This window comes from Cimex lectularius, unplaced genomic scaffold (assembly GCF_000648675.2).
Source record: "Cimex lectularius strain Harlan isolate CLEC.00 unplaced genomic scaffold, Clec_2.1 scaffold17, whole genome shotgun sequence".
NCBI lineage: Eukaryota > Metazoa > Arthropoda > Insecta > Hemiptera > Cimicidae > Cimex > Cimex lectularius.
The window spans coordinates 1,597,990-1,625,514 of record NW_019392640.1 but is presented as its reverse complement, the minus strand read 5'-3'; the positions used below and the strand labels follow the sequence as shown (position 1 = coordinate 1,625,514).

The 27,525-nt window shown below is 35.1% G+C and overlaps 2 protein-coding genes across 6 annotated transcripts; one reads left to right on the top strand and one right to left on the bottom strand.

The window, feature by feature from the left end:
* LOC106672221 (carboxypeptidase M-like) lies at window positions 1-27,330 on the top strand. 5 transcript variants are annotated; one of them, XM_014403467.2, is made up of 11 exons: window positions 1-91; window positions 8,623-8,951; window positions 9,008-9,141; window positions 11,073-11,209; window positions 11,281-11,468; window positions 19,802-19,978; window positions 20,083-20,201; window positions 20,279-20,455; window positions 21,832-21,924; window positions 26,624-26,711; window positions 27,023-27,330. In XM_014403467.2, exons 2-11 carry the CDS (start codon window positions 8,624-8,626, stop codon window positions 27,142-27,144), a joined length of 1,563 nt encoding a protein of 520 aa, XP_014258953.1. In that variant the 5' UTR covers window positions 1-91; window position 8,623; the 3' UTR covers window positions 27,145-27,330. The 5 variants fall into 5 exon arrangements, with proteins under 5 accessions (XP_014258953.1, XP_014258952.1, XP_014258956.1 ...); XM_014403466.2 differs by lacking the exon at window positions 1-91 and adding an exon at window positions 7,164-7,305; XM_014403471.2 differs by lacking the exon at window positions 1-91 and adding an exon at window positions 7,167-7,305 and having other exon boundaries at window positions 26,624-26,739.
* Window positions 13,960-18,758, bottom strand: LOC106672222 (G1/S-specific cyclin-E2-like). Its single transcript, XM_014403472.2, has 3 exons — window positions 18,250-18,758; window positions 15,038-15,245; window positions 13,960-14,806 (listed from the first exon to the last, which is right to left on the bottom strand). The coding sequence occupies exons 1-3, from the start codon at window positions 18,278-18,280 to the stop codon at window positions 14,035-14,037; spliced, it is 1,011 nt and encodes a 336-aa protein (XP_014258958.1). The 5' UTR covers window positions 18,281-18,758; the 3' UTR covers window positions 13,960-14,034.
* Window positions 27,331-27,525: the final 195 nt, after the last annotated feature.

The window sequence follows — 27,525 nt, the reverse complement described above, 5'->3', positions numbered from 1 at the left end:
AAAGTGGAGGGGTGTCCTCATTGTAGGTAACCCGTTAGTGACCCGAGGAGCAGACAGTCCACTTGCACCTCTCGAGCCTTCAACAACCCAAGTAAGTCGAAGCCGTTTTCAAATTAATATGTTAACGCTAAACAGATCTTAGTCGAGTCGTTGGCTGACGGGACGGGATCGTATGTCGGTTTCTGGTCACGGAGACGAAGAATGCGTCGCAACGCTGTACCGTTACTCGGACCTCCTTCCGCTTCTTCCCAGTTTTTCCAATTTTAGTATATGCGCTGCCGAAGCGAGTTTTATTTGTAGATTATGCAATGAAGAGGAAGAAATAACCACCTTTATCATCTTCGAATGCAAAGTATTGGCTCAATGGAGACAACCTTGGATACAAAAAAAAAATTAAAAAATGTTAATGACCTAATACTTTTGAGAAGATGGATTGAGTGGATCGCACTGAACTAGGGAACTAGGAAGGTACAATAAGCCAGAAGGCTGCAGTGCCTGGGGAGTACAAACCCCACTTCCATCACATCATCATCATCCTCCCAGTTCTTCCATCCTATATGTGTTCGTTATACAGTTGAAAAAAGTTACAGTTATAAAGATGTGTCGAGCCGGCCGGTTGGGGGGACGACATTTTCCGCCTGCTCTGACCCACTTATCCTTTACACTTTCTTAATCGACAATTTTCTCTGACATTCACTGTTACTTTATTTTTAGGCGATAAATAAATTGTCATCCGAGAAAGTGACACTCTTACGAGAATTATTCACTACCCCGTTAAATTTTTTTACAAATTTTGTCCACGTACAAGTACTTTTTAGCCCAAACTTACAAGCAGCATCTCAGAAGTCTTAAAAACAACGGTGATTAATTTTCAAAAATTATATTCGTTTATATACAAAAACGATTTAAAACACTTTGTTATCTTCGAACCGAGGCGAATGAACCCAATTAATAAAAACCCACCGGGAAAATTGAATGGTACATGAATAAATGAACGATTTATTAATTTGTAAAAAAGCACCATCTCTTTGGAAACGGGAGAATTTTATATTAAAAGATAAGGATAAAAACAAGGATAGATAAAGATAAAATCTTTATGTGTTTACCAAAATTGACCTAAAATTTATCGTTTCAAAAACTATAACAGTGTTTTTACGATTTTGAATCCCTTGACCTGAATGATGACACATGAAGACAGATCACGCAGACCTGAAACTCTTAAGATCTTACAATTTTTGTAAAAATCAGTTTAAATTCGACCGTCTTTCTGTTTTAACATTTCACGTTTTGGCCTCTTTCATCTAGTGGGTCACAGCGTTGAATGTGTTAGTTTTATTTCTTTCACCGCCGAGATTAACAGTTAGCCTTTATGTTCGGATTCCAACGAGATTATTAAAAGATGAAGAAAATGTATACGTCCTTTTTCAATCATGCGATCGTTCCATTGTCAATTAAACAAAAAACCCAATAGCCTTCGATTAGAACCGTACACCGTGGTGATGTCCACAAAATATGCAAACAACCGAGGCCTGGGATGGCATAAGAAATACACATGTTCTTGTTTATTCATAGTTGAATAGTCTGACTCTGACTAGCTCGCCTTTTTGCTGTCATATGTCCTCTTGAGGTCAGTAGGGCGATGAACCTGTAATTTTGTCGTTTCCGATCCTATCCTCGCTGTTTTTCTCGGTCAGATGAAACTACAAGTTAAGGCTTCCTTGTGTTTGTCCTTGGTCGTTTAGATCAGTTGTGGTCTGTCTATCCTCGTTGAGTTGTGAGATTTCGTCTGTACGTCGGCGGAAGATGAGCCTGATAACAGTAGTTTCTGATCATTCTGGTCTACCTACCCTCCCTGTTTTATTGGGAGATGTATTGAGGTCAGCGTGGTGATGAACCTGTGATTTGGTGTTTTCCGATCATTCTTGTCCGTGTGTATATTCCTTGTTTTGATGTGATTTGGCGTCTTGAGGCCGGCAGTACCATGTACCTGTAGTTAAGTCGTTTTTAGCCTGTCAGACCAAAATACATGTTTTAGCCTGCTTGTCGTTTCCGAAAAGTTTTGGTTGCCTATCTCCTTATTGCTCTGTTGTGATATGTCGACCTGAGGTCATCGTGGTTTTGCACTTGTAATTTGGTTTATCCTTATCATTTTGTCCGCCTATCCTCCCGGTTTTACCTGAGACACCAAATTATAATTGCTACTACAATACAAGCTTGCTTTTGTTTGTCCCTTCATCGTTTTCGATCATCGTCCACCAATTCCCGTTGTTGTGCGATTTCTTCTCGTTAACGTGTACCTGTTTTGGTCGTTCCTTCTCATTCGCCTATTCTCGCTGTTTTTTCTGACAAACTACAATTTTAAGCTTACTTGTATGTTAGTGATTTCCGGCCATTTTTGATCTGCTTATACTCGATGTTTTGCTATGAAGTGTCATCGTAAGTTCAGCGGGACGTGGAACTTTTAGTTTCTATCTCCTCCTCCGCTCTTCGCCGTTTTGCTGTGAGATCGTCACAGTGATGTTGAATGTAGTTTGGTGTCATGTTTATGTTTTGTACCATAGGTTGTTTGTTTTCCTTAGTGCAGTTTGGTTTTTGGATAGTTCGTACGTTTCTTCATGGCGTGATCAAGTTGACCTCGAGTTTATGTCTTTTGTTCACCAGCTAATCGTAATTATGTTGTAGCTGTTGTATGCTATGTTTTTTATTGTTTGAACTTCTCATTGGTCAGTAGTACTGTTTTTCATCTGTCTCTGAACGTGTTTTAAATGTCAGCTCTATATTTATATTAAATTGAAAGAAGTTAATAACTACGTGCTCAAAGTTGTTGATATGGCGAGTATTTTATGAACGTATCTTCATAGATGAGTGATGTATTTTGCCATAATTTCGGAAAAGTTATTATCTATTATCTTCAAAGTTCAAGGTTGCCCATGGTTAGTTCGACTTTTCTTGTATACGATCTAACTACGAGTTGTACAGGTGGGTATAAGCAGGGTGAGGCATCAAAACAAACCGAGTACTGAATAAAGACCAAATGTTGAAAAGTAATATTCAATTGGGATAACTTTGATTTCTGCCTGTTCCGAAAAATCTCAACGAAGATATATGCATTCCGTTTTCTTCGGTATTATTGTATTTTTGAACTGTTAGGATGTTTTACATACGTGTGGCCACTGTTCAAAAACCGGTTGTTCCCGTTTTTTTGTTACTATTTTGATTTGTCGCTCTTTTCAAGGTTGCTTCAAGGTTTTGCAAGGGCACGTGGATTGATTGCACGTAAGGAAGAGCGATGGAAACGTCGACCTCACCTTGTCGGGATTTTTATTATTGAACTCACATTCTTCAGTTCGAAGTTCTTCAGGCGCTTACGAATCAGAATAAACGAAGTCTTCCTGGAACTTGTCCTCGCTTGTAAACTCACTTCCTACGAGGTTCCTACATCAAATTTTGTGCGTTAGATGAAGACTTTTAATGAAACGTGAACTGAGCTTTAACTCCGTGTAGTTATTTTACAGATGGTGTTGTAATAGGCCGGCATTACAGTACAAGTGTAAACAACTTATACTACAAAATGGCAGTTATCGATCGATAATGCTATACCGACTCCAGTTCCATGAGTGGTACTCCTTTCATATCGCAATTGGTCAAATCAATTTTCGCCGAGTGGATTTATAGTCTATATAAATCGGCCGATGGTTTTCTGTAATAATACGATCTTGGGCCGTGTCTCATCCAGAAAGGACGTCTGACCCGAATACGTCCACACGGTTGGCAACTTTTCAAACTTCCGTGAAAACTTGTTCGCCCTATGTAGACTTTAATCCCTCTTCCTGACGATAATTTGACCGACCTGCAACAATCGCCCGTCGAACTTTTCCACTTAAACTCCATGAGCGGGTTTATTGTGTCGGATCTCGGTTTACCTTTTAATTATTTTAAAGAATTTTAATTATTGTACAGCTGCACATTAAATGATAATGGAGAGCAGTAATAGGAAGCACGCACAAAATGACTTATAACGCATGAACGGAATGAAGTTGTCCTGTTGCCATCATAATTCAGTCTACGACGAAGAAGATGGATTAATGGATTTGTACAGGATAGGTTGGAAAGGATTGCTTACCTGGAGACATAGAGACAACTAATATATGGAGTCTGTTAAGATTGAAAAGCTTGGCAGTACCATAGCATACCAAGGCAATGTTCTATATTTGTTGTTTGCCCTTGTATAGTCTTTCGGTGCACTCGGTTAAGTTTGAGAATTCTAAGTTGTTGGTCGAGGTAAAGTCTGGGGTATAAATAGTTCACGAACCTTGGTTGGATGCGACAACATGTTTCGATGTGATTTGTTGTGTCATTTGCGAAGGTGAAACTGTTAGGGGTGAGAGGGTAAACAGTGTTACCCGAATTAACTGTGTTCGTGGAGCGAATACGCTGCCCTGCGGGAAACGCTGTGTAGCAGTAGAAGGGCTGTGCAGAGACCCTGTTGAAACCCGTGGACTCTCGGGCAGGCGTGAGAGCCCGTGGCAGGTTTCCACGAACCGGACGATGGTGTAAAGCCTGTGTTGATGTCGCGTGCAGTTGAGAGGACCCTGTAGTTGTGACGGCTACTCCTTTGGTGATGAGACTCGTCGAGACTTAAGCCTGTTGTCCTACTAGCTAAATAGCATATGCTGCTGATTGGAAGACGGAAACAATGTCGAAGCCGTGATGATTGGCTTTGATTTTATGGAATTATTCTCTTTAACTAATAGCCTGTTCTTATAAAGAAATTGATTATTTTACCCTGCTGCAATTGTTTTACATTTCACAGGATTGTATTGTCCCAAAACAGCTGTTCCTGCAGAACGGTAGCACCAAAGATTGACAGAAATATTGGGGTTTCTTCGGCTTCTTTACAAAATCAACACCCCCTGTTGGTTGATACCGATGTTGCTCAGATGCCCAGCTGATCTGCACAGACCCGTCAAAAAACTTGTTAATATTCTGCTTCCTCTGATAAATTGTATAACTTCTTTCATTACAAAACTCGCAAGGTGGTTTTCGTTCTCTTCTACTCCTGGGACCCGGTCCTCTGTGAGACCTAATTTAGTGAGGAATTCTACTGCTCCTCTAGGCTGAAGTGGTTGGGTTGTCCTTAAATAACCTTTTATACAGAGAAGTACAAGTGGTACGCACTACGATGTATTTTGGGACATATTTGCTTCTATGTAGAATCTAAACAGTGTTTGGTTGATTCCGTTCTTTCTCAGATGTATTATAGTTTTAGTGGCCTCATATGGCAACGCGGATACTTCTAGTGGATTCTGTAATTCTTTCATTCAAATTTCGCAAGGTGATTCTTGGATTGTCTATGTCCAGTATGTGATTCCTAACTTTTTCCTTCCTATCAGTGATGCGGCTGCTTTTCTTGCAGGAACAATCGCTGGTTTTTTCTCCTCTAATCCTGGAATTCTTGTAGAGATGAACCTATTTTGCATACCTAATCCAATAGTAGGTACGCATAGGTGAAGGGATTGGATTATTTAGCTTGTTATATTGGTTGTGTTGTCCTGCGAGAGAAGTTTGACAGTAGGTTGATGTTTCTCTTCTTCTTTGCAGAAATTAAACACCTATCTTGTACCTAACTATCATCTGACTTTTTTTCGTTTTGCTATGATTTTATGTTTGCATTCTCTTCCAAGTACTTCAAGGTAATTGCATGGACGTCGCCTTGAAAGATGTCGTTCATCATGTGCTCTGAGGACTTGATTTTGGAACCAAATACTAGGTACTTATGTAGATAATTCCTTGACCTTGAGTTGGATTTGCATACCTTATTTTTGTAATGCAGAACCATCTTCTACCTGATAATGTACAAGCTCTGAGGCTGCTTGACTATCTGGCATTTATTTATTGAGGCTAACAACTGCTTGGACTTGGAATTGAAAGATAATGTTAATGTTGGGACCAAATACTTTTTCCCGTAATTAGTGGATACAGCCTATAATAATGGAAGGTATGATTTATGCCAATGAGGATTTTAGCTTGTTGTATTGGTTGTGTTGTCAGCTAAAATTTGAGGGCAGGGATGTTTTGAAACTTTGACTAGGATGTGGCCAAACGATTTCGAAGCTCTTTTACTCAAGATTTCACCATCCAATGGTAGGTCGGGATATAAGCAGGGCGAGGCATACAAACCTACGAATTAATCACACCCGCCGACCTCATGAAAATAGTATGGGGTGAACAGTATCTTCAAAACTTCAACCGATAATTGTGAAAATGTGTTTTAAATGTCAGCTCTATATATAAAATGAATGAATACGAATTTAAAATGAATACGAAAATGAATACAAAATATACGCTATAACACAAGAGCAAAAACATATCAAATAATTTCACACTGGTGGCTCGTCTTCAATTATAAAAACATTTTCACCTCGTTTTATAGCGTGAGAATAAACAATAGCCTTGAAGCACTCCGTTAATAGTTCCTCAAATTCATTTAGAGATTTAACAAAAATTGATTTTTTTCCTTCCAGCTTGTAATGATTTCGATCTTTAGACACTATTGTGAGGTAGAATTTAAATTTTCGTGACAGCAGTTTAGTCGAATCAATCGGTCTATTAATCTGCCAAAGTAGCCGAACTTTGGAAAAACAGACCTTGGCCATTTGGTTTTGCAAATCATGTATCAGCGAATCTATATTAATTTTTTAAGTAATTGCATGGAAAGTCGCAGTTCTTGAGATGCTTGTTCAGTCCTTTCCAGGGGATGAAGTCGACGGAAGGTTGAAGCCCATCATACTTACATGGCAATGCGTAACACATGCCCAAAATACATGACGGTGTTTAAACAGGTTTTCTGTTGAACGACTCTTTTTAAAAGATCATATAATCATGATAATACCTCTAGATGACCGTGTGATAATTTAAACTGCTGGGATCAGTGGGGAAAACCAGATATTATCCTTGAAAATATCCTTATTTAGATCTTTTTTCCTTATCGTCTATAATTCCAGCGGCTTAGTTTTGATTATTGTCGTACATGTTTTCACTAATTGCTCCCTTATGAGTTGCATACGTATCATGTACTCGTTAAAATTCGACTCATATCGTCGTGGGTTTGATAACCCAGCTGAATTTTCTCTATTCTTCCGACTTAGGACGCGCGGAGTAGGGAGAAGAAATCCGGAACGGGTTTCTCGGCCGGCGATATCCCGATCAGTCAGATTGCCAAGTTCAGATCGGAGTGAGCCCTCGCAAAAGGATAGCCGTGAATTTCTTCGTCGGATGATCCAAAGTCTGCAGAGGAAATCTCGAGTAAGTCCAGAAAGGGGATGTATCAAAATGAAGTCAAGTTCAATTACTTTTTGAATCCCTGAAAAATCCCAGGGGTGACAGGTGGTTTAAATTTGAAATCAGTATCCTGGGACAATTACACATCATATCACGCAATCGATATTCTTTTTAATTATTTTCATCGGTCAAAACATCTTCCTGTAACTCGGATAGATTATAATATAAATACACAGTATCAGGGCACCTTAAAAAAATTTAATTTTGAAGTTAGAAAAAGGCAACGGGATTCTAAGCTTCAAGGGTCATCTATTCCATTTTATAATTCACAAAATATTTTTATGTCTTGTAGTTATACCCTTCTATTTGTATTTTTTATTATTCTTCTTTCTTTCCATCATGGATAACTTATGTAATATATTTTATTGGCTAAACTTTACAATGTGGGTCGTATATACATTTTTAAATCCTTTATGATACATAGTCATTAATTTGACTAATCTTTTTATATGTATATGTATTTTTTTAAACATTTTGTGAAAGGTTAATCAATTATATAAATTAACCGTTTTAATAAATACAAATTTGGTACAAATTTAAAGTAGTTTCATGAAGGAGGGATAACGTCCAACCACCCTGGGTCGTGATGGAACATGTTGGAAAGTAGCCATTAATGAAGTAATAACCTTACCAAAGACCAAAAATATCAATGAAAACATACAAATTGTTTTTAATTAAATAATGATGTTTGAATAAATAATCGATGTTATTTCGTAACTAGATTGTATGTTTGACAAGGTCATTTCATCTTTCACGTTGCGTACGATTAAAAACAAGAATGAATACGTTATCTTACAAACTAGAAGCTGTAGATTTATGTTTGTAGCTGATGCAGCTAAAGACTAACGTCTTATGATGGTATGATTATAGTGCTCCTCCTCGTATGGGTTATAGTTATCTAGTGACTGGTTGGTTTGTTTATTTAGTTTAGACGTTTCAGGCAGTCTCCAGATCTCACAGTTCAGGCTTAATAGCATCGGTTGTTTTCTGAATTGAGTATACCTTCACATCAACAGTACTGCGGTTTCTTCTTCCTGGCAGAAACTGCCTAGGCCATTGTCATTTCCAGTATTTTCCAATTCCTTTAGTCGGCAATGTTCTCTTAAAAGGCCGGCAATAATACTAAGTTTTCCTGTCTTTGCCGCAGAAGATCTGTTGTAAGCTTACGACATCTTTTGCCGTCTTATGTCCTTGGGCATTGTTGCACCAAGTTTAAGTCCTTAAGGTCTGCTCTGAATGAAAAACTTATTTCCGAATCTAATTTTGTAATATTTGCCTCAGGATGAATTTAAACTGGTTGTGGGCTATGACGCTTCTGAGCTGGGGTTGCTTGGCTTCCGGGGAAAAGGCCCAACCGGTCGAAGAAGTCGTTGACAATGCGGAGGCCAGGTTTGCTGCGGCTGAGGCCCCGTCGTCCAGGGTTATTACGGGCGACTTCCAGCAGAACCCGATCCAACAGGGTTCTTATCCTCAAGCCGCCTTCCAGCAGAACTACAACGGCCTCGACTTCAAGTACCACGACTTCGAGAGGATGACGAAATTCTTGAGGACGACCTCGTCGCGGTACCCCAACCTGACAGCGCTCTACTCCATCGGAAAATCCGTCCAAGGTAAGATTCAGCACGAAGGATGTCAAGGTTGAACATTAAATTTAAACGAATTTCAGGACGAGACTTGTGGGTCATGGTAGTATCCTCGTCGCCCTACGAGCACATGATTGGAAAACCGGATGTGAAATATGTGGCCAACATGCACGGAAACGAAGCTGTTGGCAGGGAGCTCATGCTGCACCTGATACAGGTAAAAAGATCAATTCGTCAAGTACCGCTTTCCACTTTTCACATCATCCCTTTTGAAACTTCTCTACCTTTCTATTTTCACTAGTTCGTAGCGTAACAAATTATTTTTCTGCGGAATAAAACATGCGCTGGTCTACTAACTACTAATTGCACTTTAAAAACTTACGATTTTAAACAATGGACGTTGTTTAAGAGTGTCGTAGATAACTTGACAATGTTTGTAACTCGACACGCTCATTACGGCTATTATTTCGTATAAATCTAGAGTCTAGTCCAGACTTATTGTTCTTAGTGTTGCGCAACAGCTCAACTTAGTTTCTGGCATGTTTAGGACTGTTTAGATTCTTGGAGTTTGCATGTTTGTGAACCTTTAGTTTGGTCGTTTTCTATCATTCTGGTTATCTACACTCAGATTTTGGAACGGACATCAACCACAACATTGAAAACTAACAGAACTGAACTCTACACTAAAACAACCTTTACTGCTGAAACTTAACACATCAATAGACTGACTACTATATTTCCTCAACCTAACTACCAAAAAACTGGAGACAAACACCTCGACATATACAGAAAACCAAGAGGAACACGTCGAGGTTTGGCAAACCAAAATGATCGGACCTACCAATCTGCAACAATACCTGTGCTCTTTTTCGTTTAAATTGAAAACATCAACAGCATAAAAAAAAGTCCGGACGTGCTTACGAACACACTTCAGCCAACACGCCCTTGAATTAGTTTCAGATTAGTGATTGGCATGTGGAATCTACTTTAAAGAACAACTTAATCGATTCTGACCATTTTGTATGGTTTTGGATTTTGACTAGTTGCTACGGCCTGTTAGACTCCTGTTTGGCTTTTTCCAGCTTTAGTGGTTGTGTTCATGTCTCCCCCTGCTTATAACCCTGGCCACCAGAAGATTCTGTAATATTTCCGTACACAGCAAAAGAAGCTTGAACCTTGAGCTTTTAATACATCGCCAATATACTAAGCTCTTCTCCAAACTAGCCAATGTTAACCAATGGTTTTTATTAACCTCTGGAGGAAAATTGTATTCAATAGAAATCCACTTCAAACGTCGTAATCTATTGTACGTTGGGCCAGGGAATAAGAAGGGCGAGGCAACAACAGAAACCCACCACTGAAGACGGCAAAAAGACGAAACGTGTCTGACAATCCGAACTAACTAAAGTTATGCAAAACTAATACCTTACATTAGTTTTTTCTTATCCGTCCCCATCTCTGTGTCTTTGCTTCATTTCTTTTGGGTGTTTAGAAAAATCCGTACAGTGGTATCAGGAATTCCTGTAATAGCCTCAATGGATAAACATTGGAAACTGACCGTGGGTAGCTAGCGTGTTTAGTATACTCTGGAGGCAATGTTATGCTACAGAAACCCAATTCAAACGACGTAATCTACTGTACGTTAAGTCAGGGTAATAAGAAGGGCGAGGCAACAACAGAAACCCACCACCGAAGGCGGAGAAAGGACGAAACATCTCGACACTTCAAATTAGCGAGGATAGGTATACTAGGATATGAAGAAATCTCACAAAAAGAGACTTTATAAAGTATTTTGATTATAGACGTTGGTCAGTTTGCATTCATTCATAAGCAATTCTTCTTAATGAAATGGCCACATCTAAAACTTTTAGCTCTTTGGTATAACTAGACCCTTCCATTTGTTCTTTTCTTATTCATCCCTTTCTCGTTTTCTTTTCTTCACTCCTTTTGAATGTTTATTAAAATTAATAAATTGGCAAGAGGAGTTGCAATAGGATGCAATGGAGAACAATGAATCACTGATTTGGAACAGTGCACAAGATGTCCAGAAATATTGTTCGTGTCAGAACTGTTTTGTCTTCAATGTTTATTTGCATTTAAAAACTAAACCCATTCTGAGATTCATCTCATTTTTGTGTATGTGTGCAGTATTTGGTCAATAGTTACAACACGGACCCTTACATCAAGTGGCTCCTGGACAACACAAGGATCCACATCCTGCCTTCGATGAACCCGGACGGTTTCGAAGTCGCCAAAGAGGGCCAGTGTGACGGTGGACAAGGAAGGTAAATTCGACTCTTTTTTTTCTTCTTTTTTTCAACCTTGTCCTGTGACTTATAGCTGTCGATTCTTGCAGATACAACGCCCGCGGGTTTGACTTAAACCGCAACTTCCCCGACTACTTCAAGCAGAACAACAAGCGAGGCCAGCCGGAGACGGACGCCGTCAAAGAATGGACTTCGAAGATACAGTTCGTACTTTCAGGAGGACTGCACGGCGGTGCACTCGTCGCCAGCTATCCATTCGACAACACTCCAAATTCGAGTAAGTCCGCTGCAATTGTCAAACTTAACTCAGCTTATTAAAATACGCCTAATACCTCTGGGAAATCTGTTTTGCTGCCAAGGAATTTGTAGATCCTCACCTCTCTGTTCCGGTAAGATAGAAAAATTGCTGTTAAATTTCAGCTACAGAGGTGAACATGGGTTCATTTTCAGATAAATCTTTTTATATATATAAATGAAATTTCATTAAGATAATTGTGTTATAAAGGCCTTAAGTCTAATTTAAGTACTGATATGATCAAGCAAATCAGTTTTACGTCAATAATTAAGAGGTATATATGAAAAAAGAAAGACCTTCAGTTGCTGATTTGTTTCTCTATCCCCGAGATGTGACAGTAGAGTTCACTTAAAAATTTAACCGGACGTTACGTCAGAACGTATATTTTTTCATAGATGCTTTCTTCCTGTCCATAGAGACAGCCCGACGGATATAGTTCCGTTTTATACAAGCGGAGCATATAAAAAACGAAATTTTTCCCTATCCTACAACTCTGTTTTTGGTTTTAGTGCCCTACTCTTTCTTTGTGGTAATGGCTGTTCCTTCTTCCAAACGTACGTCAAACTGGAGTCATAAAGTTTATATGAATTTTGTAAAATGTGATGGTCGTAGGTCATTTGTTGCATCATTTGCAAGTTGGAGGAAGTGACATTTAGACTGGAGAAATAGGATGTTTTCAGGGTTATTTCAACAATTTTTTTTATGTCGTCCGTTTTTTACTAAGCTCTTTTTAGTTTCAACTTGTTAATTACACTCGTTGATGTGAATACCACCAGCCCCTTTAATCCAGCCAGCCAAACATTGTTTCGTTTATGAGCATTTGAAGCTACCCAACCGAAGGCTGAATGCACCCCCTTTAAAAAAATAAGAAAAGAACTGACAGTATCTTTTTTCATTATTCTTTTAATTGGTACATTTGTCGTCCGATTACCATTACTGACAAGATAAAAGTTGAACAGGATCAATACTACCCTTTTGCACTCCAAACTTCATTACTTTACTTTAAGATTAGTACCTATTTAGAATTTATTAGATTTGTTGTTGACCACTGATTAAAGAGCTTTTAGCTAGCAGCATACTTAAAATTTGGACTGTTGTGCACCTCTATATATTGGTTTGTCCTAAAGTCCCCAAAGAAGAGTTGTTAAACCCATGATAGCCTATGATTCGGTGGTTTGGTGGTTGTAGACATTACTGCCAACGTCAGTCAGGACCCTCAGTACTGCTCGCAAGAATGACTAATTTCTGTGAAGTATCTAGGTGTCATCTTTCATCAAAACTTTGTTGAAATCTTCAACAAATTAAAATCTCACAGAGAGCGAAAATTGCTATTGTCAGATGTATATACCTTTATGAAAAAAGCTAGGGACTAAGCCAAAGATGTTCTTATGATTATATACAGCGTTTGTTAGATCCTATGATAACTTATGGTTTGGTGGACAAAGACATTACAGTTAAGTTCAGGATTCTCAGTACTGCTCAAAGAATAGACTGCCTGAGAAGCATTACTGGGGACATGAAAATGACCTCCTGCTGCCCTGGAAGTCCTCCTGAATCCACAACCACTACATACCTTTATCCAGGGAGAAGCTAGAGTCAGAATCCACAGATTAATGCAGCAACAGGCTCCAAGGAAAAAAGAAGCAGTTAATGCCTTCGAGAAGTACTTCAGGCAGACCAGGTTTTAGGAATGACTGTTGATACCATGACCTAAACATTTGAATAAAATAGCGAAGCAGACTGTAAGAAGGGATCCCAGTTAATGCCAACTATAACAAGAGGAACCTGGTAAATTGGCCATGGAAAGTTCAATGAGGACACCTACAGGCCCTGAATGATTTTACAGCATACCAAACTGCGAAAATTGTATCATCAGACATGACCAGGAGTCATCATTCATGGGCATAATTTTGAAGTTCTTCCCTAAGTTTTAATTGTTTTTCAGCATGAAGGTAGCTTATAGTGGCCTGTCCTAGCATGAACTTGTGTGCAACTAATCTACCCTATTCTTGCCTGAAGATATGTTGATGTGGTATCTTCAGCATCCCACCATACAACCACCACAGAAGCTATCGTTTCTTCTGTTTGACTAATAATAATTATTTCAAAATTTGTATTGTCCAGTAAGATTATTTGTTCTAAGTAAATATGAAATGGCAAACCTCCGGGACTGATATGAACTCAATAAATTGATAACCTTTTAACGCATTGGCAAGTTATCAGTTGGACGGGTTATGGATAAGATTTATTGGCATGAATTGGCTCTGAATAATATCTAAAATCAATTAAAATATCGTTATAAATATTTTTATTTTATAAAAAGCCCCTTAAAAAAAAAAAATAGGATGTAGGAACACTATTTAAAACATAATAATTATAAATATTTTTATTTTATTTATATATTTTTATTTTTGTTGATGTTTATTATAAGTAATAATAATGATTCTCAAAAGTTTTATAAATAGTTTCTGTTTATATTTTATAAAACAAAATATATTAAACAATGCATTGGGATAAACAACTTTACATTAAATTTACAGTCTTTTTTCTACAAATGTCTTGATAATCTAGTAGAGATCTCATTATAGATTCGTAAATTGTTAAAATAGTGCTGTTCTAAGGAAAACTTCTTCATTATAGGACAAACCAGTTCAGATTTATTTTCTGGGATTTCCCTTGCTTCTGGAAATTTCATAAGCTGGATGTAATAAGGATACATCCAAACAGAACAAGAATCGTCCAGTCTCGAAGAATTTGGTATTGGGGACTCCTTGACGACCAGATGTAAAGCGGCCGAGGCCAGAGCCGGGCTGGTAAACTGGTGAGAGTCGACGTCCATGTTGCAAATGTCCAACAAGTTTGTGACCAGAGTGAACTCTTCTGAAGTCAATCTGTAGTTTATGGTGTGCAAGTAGATGTATAGCCAACCGATGGGTCCCAATGCTGAATACTCCCACTCGATTGTTTTGAGCACTTCCATTTCCATTTTGATAAGTTCATCGGCGCTGCATGAATAACTGGTGGAGAGTAGTATTTGGTCTATGGTGACGCTGTTGACCTCTATGATCTTGCTGGCTGAAAATATGCTCGCAGCACCGAGTGTCTGAAGCGACCGTCTCGGCTTGTCTGTCGTCAGCTGCAAATAACTGTCTACCAAATATATAGACAGATAGTATGTAGTCCTCTGAAGGCTGTATGTCTTACAAACTTCGGCAACCCAATCTAGGAGGACACTCCGATGAGTCGGGTGTAGTTCTGGGTGGTACAACAAAAAGTACGGATCCCTTATGTTCAATTCTCTTGATATTTCTTTTATATAGCTAAAAACAAATAAAACATAAGATTGTTTACTCAGTACCTAATGGATCAAATTTTTTGACCTATCAATAAATTCTCAGTTGAAGAAATGATTTTTTTGGAGTATAACAACACTTTATTTCAGGTTTTATTAAATTTTAAATCACACATATACTTTCTGTGCTTTGTTTGGTTCATTTCATCAACCCTCAATTTATAATAAAATACGAAGGGTAATTTAATATGAACTATACCGTTGAGAAATCTCCCTACTCTCAAAACATGGGCAAAATATTAACGATTCTCCAAAAGAGTAAGTCCCAATGTGACCGAGGCCCCAACAGACACAGTGGCATTGATAATTAAGCACCTCACCGTTTTCCAAGGCAGAATTGACTTGGATTAATTGGTTCAATAAATCAGATCCTGATTGGTCATTTTCGGAGTATCTCTGTCTCCCTGCTTAAAATAAATAAATAAATTAATTAATTAATTTAAAAAAAATCTATTTTCTTAAATTATAAATACATCCTCCACTTAAGTAATAAACATGTGGTTTGGGTCTGGTAAACATATTGTATAAAAAATAGTAATAATGAATAAATAAGTTTTGACGTTGACATTAAAGTGGTTCGCAGTTTCTTTATTAATAGCATTAATTATTTTAAAAAATGCCTGGAAAAACTACTATGCTGTTTGTAGGCCAATAATTATCAAAACAGCCTACACCTTCTGAAATGTTGCCCTATAAACAACACAAATAAAGAATAACCTTAACAATACAGAAAAAAAGACAAAGAAGGCCATAATTAATATATTTGTAGTCAGAAAACAATAAAACCTAATCTATAAAAACCAATCGTCAAGGTGTAATACTGTAGAAACTATAAATCAATTCCAACTGATTGATGTTAAAAACTTATTGATAATTGATATGTGTAAAGCAATAAATTTATTTACAATTTTTTTTAAATTACAAACATGTCATTGCCACAATCACTTGTTTAGGAATGCCCACATCAAAAGAAATTCAAACGGCCTAGATATAAAAATTGCTGCCTCTGGTGTTTTAATTTGTTTAAATTGTATGTTGTGTTTTCCATTTTTGAGCCTTGTCCCTAAGATCATTGAGAAGTACATTATATATTAGCATCAGGCAGTTCTTGTTTACACATCTTCAAAACAAAAAGAAAATTCTGGGTCTTGTTAACATTTAATTTACATAATTAATTATATAAAATATAATGGTTTGTAGAATAAATACTAAATAGAATCCATGCAAGTAACAAAAAAATTAACATTCATACTTTGTATACTCATAACATTCAATTATTTCAGTATTGTCTACATGTATGTATGTCTTTTAATGGTTGTGTATAAGTTGTCCTTTAAGTCTTTTTTGATTTGTTTATCCAATTTCCAAATTAATATTTTTTATTTTTAATATAAAAGTGAAAAATCATGGATGCAATGGTGCTACATGTGTTACTAATTAAGAGACTCGAGTGTTTTCCTTTTGCTTTTGAGATAAAGAAAAAAATTCATGTCACCAAATTGACCGAAATTGTAATTAAGGATAGTTATACAGACTTGGCAAAAATGTTCACTGTACGAAAATGTATTTGACTTCATGAATATCAAGCTTCTTACATTAAGATCCTAATAATCCTGAAATTAAAAAGTAACAAAACTATGACATGTAGTTTGGTTGTTTCGGATCATTTTGGTCTGTCTTTCTTTGCTGCAAATTCATAACCCTGTAAACCTCGAGAGGGAATCTCACAAAACTATTAAAACTTCTTCAGTGGTTGAGCCAAAACAGAGATAATAGGAAGATCAAAACAATCGAAAATGTTCAAAATGCAAGCTCATAACCCTGCTAACCTCAAGAGGGAATCTCACAAAACTATGATATGTAGTTTGGTCTGTCAGATGCAAGTTGGCCTTCTTGTCAGCTTTAATGTTTGAACCAAAACAGTGATGAAAGTAAGTTAAACTTAAAGTTGTCCAGTTCCTGGAAATAGACCCAAGAAATATGGAAGACCAAAGTGATTGAAAATAACCAAACTGCAGTTTCATAACCCCCCTAATTTCAAAAGACTCTCACAACAAAAGTATGACAGTCTTAAAGGAATTTCTGTTTATCTAAATCAAATTCGACTTCCTGTCATAGGTCACATCAAACACATGTAGCTATATATAGACAAAACATTGGTATGCAATGCACACACATGACTTAAAATGGCAAAATTGAACTACACGTATGGGCTTACAGACTGGATCTGTATGAGACAGCTACGAAATCAAATCTTAACAGTATCTAATCCCTCCTGTAAAAAAATTCTCTGCACAACCACTGATGGTTCTTTCTTTGTAGGACTACCCAACTTAGACCTCTGAATTCTTTACGTTAATGACCTTGCCAAATCTCAATTAAATTATTTCTTCATCCCAAGTCCCTCAACTGTGACCTTTCCTCCCAATCCTCCTAGGAGGTTGAGGTGTCACCTAGCAATTGTGTACATAAAGTAATCTATTAGGTCATGTATAGATGTAGAAGCTGCCAAATACTATTAATCCACGATTTTGATATATAACATGTAACAACATATTGCATAAATTGGTGCAGTTGTAGGCTAATAATAAAATTTTTACACAATTAAAAAGTACAAATAACATTTCCAATGACAGCTAGAATACATGATAGAAAACTGGAATATGAGTATTTCACTACTGTAATAATATTAAATGTAATCAAATTTCCTGTTGTAACGACTTTTTAAGTGTAATAATAAATTAAAATGACAATAATTATAGTAAAATTGCTGAAAATATTTTTTTTTTCATTAAGTAGGGGTAGTGTGTTATTAATGTATTATTCTAAAAAAAATAATATTAATAAAAATCTTTCTACATAGAAATGGAAACCAGGAAGGAAAAAGGGTTCAGTTTAATTTAAACTTTGACTGATTCTATTTCAACTCTGTTTGAACCATATGACCTTTGGACTGTGTTTGTCATTCTCATACATTGATTCAAAATCAATTGAGTACAATTTCCACAAACAATTCTGTTTAAAAAAAATCTGTTTCTTTATAAATATATTTTCATAGCAATGTACTTGTAATAAAGTAAAAGTCAGTTTGGTTTCTATCTTCAAATTTAAATCTAAAAACTGCCTGGCTTAAAGTTAAATACCCTGGTATGAATCAGTTAAAAAAAATTCATAAAATTTAAATCTGAAAATTAAAATAAATGTTTAACTCTTTGGACTTAATTCTGACGTCAAATTTAAAACCACTTGTCCCTAATACAAACCTCCTTTATTTAAATCTCCTTTAAAACAAAAACAAAAATATTTAAAATTAGAGAAATTTTATAATTAAAAAAATACAACGGCCTAACTTAAACTACTGTGCTTAAATAAATTTCCTCTTTTACGATAGCAATAATTAATTATATTTACTTGATCCAATCGTTCCGCCGTGTCTTATCATGTCTATTTTTGCCGCCTTTGCCGACCGGTCGACGAGAAAAAGACCAATTTTACAATTATCCCGGAATGTACATTCCTTAAAACCTGCGTTCAATATTGAACTTTGTTTTGTTTTTATTCGAACAAAACAGTATCGGTTTCAAAGCCTGGGCAATTTCGTCCTTTTTCCCCTTTTCTCGTTCGGCTGAAAAGAAGAAAAACTTCTTATCGCAATGGCGTAAAATGTGAGTCGAGAAACGGCAGAAGGAGATCGTTTAAATTAAAAAAGAAAAAAAAAGAAAATCATAGCTATACTCGTCGGGGTTCGTAAATGTTTCAAAGATGTTTTCCTCTCTCATAAAGTTCTTTTCTAACTTAAACTTCAGAATAAATATACAACAAAACATATATAGAAAACAGTAAGAACTGCAAAAAGAATACACGTTTCATTAGGCAAACAACTTTCATTCAGTCTTAATTTCTTCAAAATAATAGACAAAAACAGCTGTTAAAATATTTACTTGTTTAAAAACTTTTCAATTGTTTTGTAATAATTTAATAGTTACATAATTATTACATATTGTTTACTTATTGAAACCTTAATTAAAATTTTTTAAGCTGATAAAATTTTTAAACAATTACGCTGCTAACTTTCTTTTTCTCTTCCAATTAAATAGTTTTGTTCTGGAAATTTGATTAAGTTTTTATGTAAATAAAATCTCTTTCTGTAACATGGTAAGTTGGATGTTAAGCCCTGTCTGACAGGAATTTTTGACTTAGTTTGTAATTTGATTCTTACTGATCATGTTGGTCTGTTTATCCTCTCTTGGTTTTGTCCATGTGGGTTGATTTGGTTTCCCACTCACTGAAGCAGACTTAAACATTATTTAATTCTTCTCCTGTAGTTGTAGCTTATTTGATGATCTAAAACAATTGAAAGTTACTTTCTATTCTAAAGTCCAATAGCAGATTTTGCAAATAAACAAACAGACTGGCGGAATGGAAATATCTCATGACATACTTTACTATATAAAACCACTTTACATAGTCGTACATCTTAAATTATTGACCAGCGAGCTTGTTTCTTAAGGTTTTACGCGTATCTTTAAAAAATTATCAAACCACATTGTCAATAATTAAAGACAAACAGGCACTCGGCTGAAATTTTTGTCTAGCTTAAAAAATTAATGAAATGATTGGATTGATAGAAAAAATTTTGTATTTTGATCTATTACCTCGCTGTTTTGGTCTGTAACTTTTCTTCATGTTCAGTGGTGGGTTAGTGTTTTGCATCTCACCCTACTTATTTCTGGACATATTTTGCGAGCTGAGATAAAAATTACGTTCTAGGATACATATACAATTACAGCTTCTTACAAGACTTCATTTTTGTCTATAAATGCTAAAAGTAATAAGAACAAGAATATTTGTTATAAACTTCTTGTAAACGATGTAGCAACCAAATTTTTAACACAAATTTACTATTTAATACTAACCTAATTTGTTAGATTTTATAATTGGTTAATTATTGATGTTGTTTAAGTGTTCCAAAGCTATGCCTCATCACCGTCTCTCACTCCGGATGAGGACGTATTCAAGCATCTTTCCCTGGTGTACTCACAGAATCATCCGGCGATGCACAAAGGAAGGGCGTGTAAATCAGGAAGCCCGGCTTTCACTGACGGCATCACCAATGGTGCTGCTTGGTACCCACTTACAGGTAATAATATTTACAAATGGTCTTTTTTAATATAGAAATAATATATTTTAAATTATAGAAGTTTACTTTCTATTATTACTTGTAAAAATAAAAATAATATTTAGGTGGCATGCAAGATTTTAATTATGTCTGGTACGGATGCATGGAAATAACTCTTGAGCTGTCTTGCTGCAAATATCCTCCGGCTGCCGATCTGCCCAAGTACTGGGAGGACAACCGACTGGTAAATATCACTCAGAATCATTCTTTTGGTCTTTTATACTGTATTTATGTATTTTTTAACTCTTTTTTATGTTCCAGCCTCTAGTCAAATTTCTAGCAGAAGCACACAGGGGTGTGCACGGTTTCGTCCTGGATGAGAACAACAACCCCGTTGAAAAGGCGTCGCTGAAGATCAAAGGAAGGGATGTTGGCTTCCAGACAACAAAGTACGGCGAATTCTGGAGGATCCTACTTCCCGGTGAATACGTTCTTGAGGTTGGTACCAAATATTATCATCATATTTTTTCTTGATTTTTTTGTTTTTTTTGTTTGGTTGTTTTTAATTTGACGAAAGGCTGAACTGCATCTCACAGGCAAAAATAATTGGAAATGGAGCTGTAGCTTTTTCTGTCAAATTAACCCTTCTTAACTGTTTAACCAATTTTAACTTCACATTAACTCTTTTAGGGATGGTTATAACCAGATGCAAAGTATTTAATTCAAGTCATTCACTGTGTATTACTTGTACTAACTTGGTCTAGTGTAGTAAAATTTAAAAAAAAAAAAAAAAATTTTTTTTGAGTTTTTTTTAATAAAAAAAATTTTACTCTTAAAAACCACAATTTTTCATATTTCTTGAATTAAAAGAAGAAACCTTTATTTATATATTTTATTTTATATTATTTTAATTTTATTTTTCATATGGTCTGAGCCAAATTATTTTATATTTAAAAAATCTCAAATGTACAGGAATATTTCATTCCATCTCCTAAGTGTTTGTTATGCTTTAAAGAACAGATTGATTGAAAAAAAGGTTAATTTGAAATCTGATGGGGGGAAAGGGTTAATTAAAGGTTAAAGCTAAAAAAAAGAAATGATTTGAAATCAAGAAAGGTTACTTTGACATGGAAAAGGGTCCATTTCAAATGAAAAATATTTAATTTGAAATATAAAAAAAAGGATTAATTTGAAAGTAAAAAAGGATAATTTGACATTAAAAAGGGTTAATTTCAAATTAAAAAAGGTTAATTTAATTTGACGTTAAATGTGTTAATTTCAAATTAAAAAAGGTTAATTTGATTAGAAAGGTGTTAATTTCAAATTAACAAAAACAAAAAGAAGAAAAAAAAGGTTAATTTGATGGAAAAGGTGTAAATTGAACTTATAAAAGGTTAATTTGATGGAAAGGGGGTTAATTTCAAATTAAAAAAGGTTGTTTTATGTGAAAGGTGCAATTTAAAAATAAAATAAAATAAATTAAAAAACAAACAGTTAATTTGATTGAAAAGGTGTAAATTAAAAAAGGTTAATTTGATTGGAAAGGTGTAATTTCAAATTAAAAAAGGTTATTTAATAGAAAAGGTGTTGATTCCTTAAATTAAAAAAGGATTAATTTGATGGGGAAGGTGGAAAGGTGTAATTTCAAATTAAAAATGGTTAATTTGGCAGGAAAAACTTAAACATAATATACTACAAACAATTCTAAATAAAAATTGCATAATTCATTTTTCCAAATAATATTATTTCATTTTATGTTATGGGAAACTGGCAAAATCCAAGCTTTTTAGAGTTATGAATCACTTACTGTAAATCATAAAATTGACTTTATTTAACATGCTAACAAATAAAGTACATATTTTAAATGTTTCTAGGTGTACGCTGATGGATACACTCCAAGGGAAATGGAGTTCAGAGTGGTGGAGCAACATCCGACTCTGCTCAATGTGACTCTCTTCCAGGCCAAGGTAGGTGAGAAGGAGAAGGGTCGATGGCCTTGGGAGCCGCCCTGGTTGAAGTTGGCTCCCAAGTACAACCTTCCCTACTCGGAGTATGCCGAAGGTGCCGGTGAAAGGGGTGACAGGCCGTATCAACTGTACAACGCCAATACTAACTCACACGTCTCTTATACCATTGTCACTTGTATCCTTCCCCTCTGCGTACTTGGCTGGAGATCCATAATTGGTTTATTCGCATGAATTTATTCTTACATATCCGGATACCTGGCCTCATTAGGATCACTCGATGCGACTGGCATTCTTTAAAACGATGGGGATCAGCATGCATTAACCTCTAGGGCTTTTAACTCATTAACCTTGGGAATTTTCACATTATATATACATATTTATGAAGCGTATATTTTTTCTACAGAATTTGCATTTCCTGATTGTAATAGCGATTTCAGATATTTTCTTATATTAGGTTGACTAGAAAATAGAAATTTGTGAGGTAAAAAAAGAAAAAAATAGCAAAAATAGTTTCTAAACCCGGTACATTGCTTAAAGTTTAATTTATATTCAAAGTAAACATAATGTAATGTAAATAGAAAATATTTCATCTAAATCTAACAATATTTCAGGGTGAAATTTAAAGGAATGAGGCCTTTTTTAACATTTATCTAAAAACCTTTATAATTGAAATGCCATGGTAGTGCCCAATCTTTCCCCTTAGTTACTCACAAAGTGAGTTTAACTATAGAAATTTGGTAAAAATTGATACTTGTTTTTATCTTATAAAGCTATAATTAAAGTAATCTTGTGCTTAATATCATGGAGATATAAGTGATGACTGATCGATATCAGACGAATGTCCATCGTCCAACAACGTTGCCATGCATAATTAAATTAAATGTTATTTTTAAAAAAATTCCAAAACTCGAATTGTACAAGTTTAACTTTTGTCAGACAAAATACTGTTCATCTCTGGTATGCCATTGATTTTTTTAACATTAAAAAAAAATTAGCCAATGTCAGTTTGTTACTTCTAAGCTTTCGAAATTGCACACAATTTGGAGTTTCGTGGGAAGCTTTTCTTAAAATGTAACAAGCAGGGTCGTTTCTGATCATTTTTGGATCCTCCGCTTTCAGTTTGTCAGATGCACTGTTTCTCACTGTTATCAGTGGAAGTTTGAGATTACTGATTTACCATATTGAGTAAAGAAAAACTTTTAAAATGAACAGCAGTGAACATAGAACATGATTGTAAAAACTAACAATTCACTCACCCTGCTTATAACCCTGACCGCTTGAAAAACTTGTAATTTCTACAAACAATTCTACAAACTCGCCATAGGTTAGCTGAGTTTGTTCTGTAAATTTTTCATAACAAAACTTAGGAAATAGTCCATTAATAATCATTATTTCATGGACGTAATTTTTATTGCAACAGAAACGTAATATATTGTACAATAGGTCAGGGTTATAAGCAGAGTGAGGCATTGTTGAAAATAGAGAAAAGCTGGACTGTGATTGTTTGAGGTTAGGTCGGCTTCTTGCTGACATTATGCATCACGTCCAATATTGGTCTATTCTGCAATCTCCATATCTAGAGCCTCCATATCTAGAGCTTTTTGTAAAAGTTAAGGGTTTTTATCAAATCCTAACGCTTTGTTAAGGGTTCACATGTGTCTACCCACATCTTTCAGTTTGACAGATGCATTCTTTTTTGCTATCATCAGTGGGAATTTGAGATTACTGATTGACTGTGTTGAATAAAAAAAAAAAAACTTAAAATAATCAAAAGTACGCATGGAATAACTTGTTTTTGAGAAGTTAGTTGTAGTGATTACCTAAAAATAATAATTCACTCACCCTGTTTATAACCCTGACTGCTTGCAAAAGTCGCAGGTGTTGGCAAGATTATGGCTCTTCTACAAATCCTGCTATAGATTGCTGAGGTTTTCTGTAATTTAACACTGGGTGTAATTTTTATTCAAAAGAAAAACCAATATATTGTACATTGGGTCAGAGTTATAAGCGGGGTGAGGCAGAAAATCCTTCAGGCCTTGGTTTTTGCTCTCCCAGGCTACTTATGCCTTCGCACCAACAAAAGACATGTTTTGCTCTTTTTTCTTTTTCCTGGCAATATCTGCCCACACTTGATTCTGCTGCTTCAAAGTCTGAAGTATCCAGACTCCGGTCAGAAGTCGTACTATCATTCCTTATGGACTATTCGCATGCCTATGATCTGGAACGCAATCTCATTGAACTGAGGGCTTATTCATAATCCATTGTCTGATTGAACTATGTTTTTAGCAATTTTGTATGCCCAGCGATAATAGATAGATAAAAAATGATTGGAAACAACCAAGCTACAGGTTCATCACCTCGGAGATATGAAAAAAATCGCAAATATTTAAAATTATATTTTGAAAATCAGAGATGTTTGGTTTTGACTTTATATCTAGGAAAAACTATTTAAAAAAACCCTGGTTATCATCTGAGATATAATTGTCTATTAATATGGCAGACATAATTAAGTCCCAGGTGCAATATATATTTAGATATTTTTGAGCTATCCCATCACTTAAATGTGAATTGTTATATCATTATATCAAATTAAATTAATAAATGTACACTTTAACCCAGTATCTAAAAAACAAATAACAATTGTAAATAAAATATATTCTCGTTAGAAGTTAGGTTAAGAATAGCCTATAGCTAAAGTGGAATAGCTAGAAGGCTTAAAGTACAATTTGTAATCTTTGAATTCTTGCATACTTAATTTAAAAAAAATTACTGTCTTGGATTTTAAAACTATTCGCCAAGCATTCAATTTTGGTACTGTAAATACGTATGTATAAAACGCTTAGGTCTAATATTTGAGAACACCCTTTTTCTAGCGTTGTAAGGCTGATGATGTACAAGCTTAGCGAGTGTTAAGAGATTAGAAACAGGTCTAGTTAATGCCGGGACAATCCCATCCTCTTTCAAATCGGATCATGGAGGTCTGACTGTGATATAGTTCAGTTTGTTATCTAGATGTGCCATTTGCAGAAGTAGATTTTTTTGTTTATAAATTTTTTAAAAATATGTCCAACTGTGAGAAGTTTATTAAATATAGTAAGAACCCTATTTGATAATTGAAAGCGTTCAGAAGTAACGGACTATTTTTATTTTTTTAAATAATAGCCTAGTTAAGGGTGTTTTATGAACCGAATGACATTTCGTGCCAAAAAAAACCTGTCGATTTTTGCATTGTGACTTAATTTTGTCTGTAGAGTCCCGCTGATTTGAACTGAACCTTGATCAGATTAGCCAAATAGCTTCAATAATACAGAAGGAAGTACACACGTGCGTTTTGAAAAATAAGCTGGGAATTTTGAAAAAACAGAACAAGAATAATATAAGTAGTTAAATCATTCAGGATCAATTTGATCTGCTCATTCTCACAGTTTTATCTCGTCAGATTTCTGCTTCTACCCATCTTCAGTTTATAATAATAATTTTGGTTGAAACCCACCATTGAAGATGAGGAGAAGTTCTAGTCTGAGACACAAATAATGATTGCAGGCAGACCAAAACATCTAGAAAGGACCAAGTAGGTTCATGAATTTGCAGACCTCAGGATAAACACACAGAAAAATGATTGGAAATAGTTTTCAGAAAATTTCTAAATTCCTCACCGGCCAAAATGTGTTAGGATCAAGTGGAATTTGGCTTAGCAGGATTTTTTTTTTTATAATTGCCAAGTTTTAAAATAAAATTGGAAGTGGAAAAAGTAGAAAGCTTATCAAAGAAAGATGTTAAAACTGCCAGATGTCCAATGAATTATGGTAGTATATTTTAAAAATTGACCTGTAGTAATTTTTATTTGAATATTCTTACATTAGCGAGTTGTATCATATTGTGACGTAAAAAGTTTACACCACAGGGGATTTAGTAATAAATAAATAAAAATTGTAATCAATTTCTATTATAATATTTGAAGTTCGCTGTATCACGGTCAACTTCTTCATGGAATACGCTTCGACGATTTTTTTTTTTTTTAAATATAATCTTTGCACTTAAATTTTCAAAGAGGATTTTTTCCCCCCTAAGAGTGAATTACACAAAAATAAGTGTTTTCTTTCTCTCAACACCATGCACTGTCATAGCATTAACAATTAATTGTAAATGGGTCATCATCAAACTATCATTTTTACAAAGCATGTAATGTAAAAAAAAAATCATCATTTCCCATTAAAACTAATCTTTCGCCTAAAAAACGTATCCCTTTATGCGATAAATATCTTATTAACCGAAAATCTAAATGGTAGATATTTGATGTTGCCTCATATCAGAGCAATGTTTTTATTTTGCACACAAAAAAAAGAACCCTGAAGAAATTTAGTATTGACCAATTGATGTATTCACAAAGCACCTGATTGACAATAAGTTATTTATAAAAAAAAAATGTTAAAAAAATAATTTTGCTATTGAGAATCGACCATAATTGGTAATGTTTCAATGAGGCAGCAACTCCCGTTAGACTCGATATAATTGTAAGGATCTCTCCTAGACGGAGAAAGAACCCGTATTAACTTTGCCTCGTATACTGCCCTGTAAACTCTAATCACCCGTTTAAATACACAGTTGAAAACTGGCATATTTTTCTTACGAACAATCCACCCACCCAACCCCCATAGTTTTTCTGACAGCAGATTATTTGTAAAAGGTGTATTTTCAGAATAATACTGCTCTAGCGGCAGATTCATATGGAACGCCTCTAGAAACCACGACGGAACCGATCTTGTCAAACTCATTGAAAGACAAAGGTGAAGTAATAGTATTCCCTAAAAACTGGTAAGTATTACTTGTACATAAATGTAATATATTGCATTTAAAAAAAAAAAATTGAATTTTTGCATGAATCTTCTTTTAATCTGAGGTGAAGGATAACAGCAATAATACAATATTTTGTACATACAACTTCCTATAAATAATTTTATTATTTTAAAAAAGTAAATAATCATTAATTTTTTGTATTATATTAAGATTGTTTTTCATCAAATCACCTCAAAAAAAGTATATACATAATATAGTATCAATTTGTCCTTTTTTTTAAAATTTTTTAATGTCATTTCAGAGGCAGGACACCGGATTTTACAGGCCGCACCAACAACATTACTACCACCACGTCTCTCAGCCGCCGAAGCCAGGCGCACCGACGGACCCAGGCTTCTTCTCGTCGATAACTTCTGGCTTTAACAATTTCGTCACTAACATATTTGGATGAGTTGACAATTTCGATTATAGGTGCTCTTGTAAATACTTATTTATTTCTTTTCTTGTTTTAGTGTTAATCGATTTTTCAATTTTACACTCAAAGGCGAAAGCCAATGCAAATTAATTCATACAGTCAAATTATAAGTTTGTTCTTGCATAAAATAAAAATCAGACTGCCTGAAAAATTTCTATAAGTATTTTTACTTATCAATGTCATAATATTTATGTATGTTCCAATGTTATAAAAATAAATAGAATATTTTTGTAGTCTACCGAGTGTGTATTTCTATCAGTTGTAGATTATTTTATAGGATGTATTTTCCTTGAACATCTGTTCATAGGTATAAGTTGTTTACAACCAAC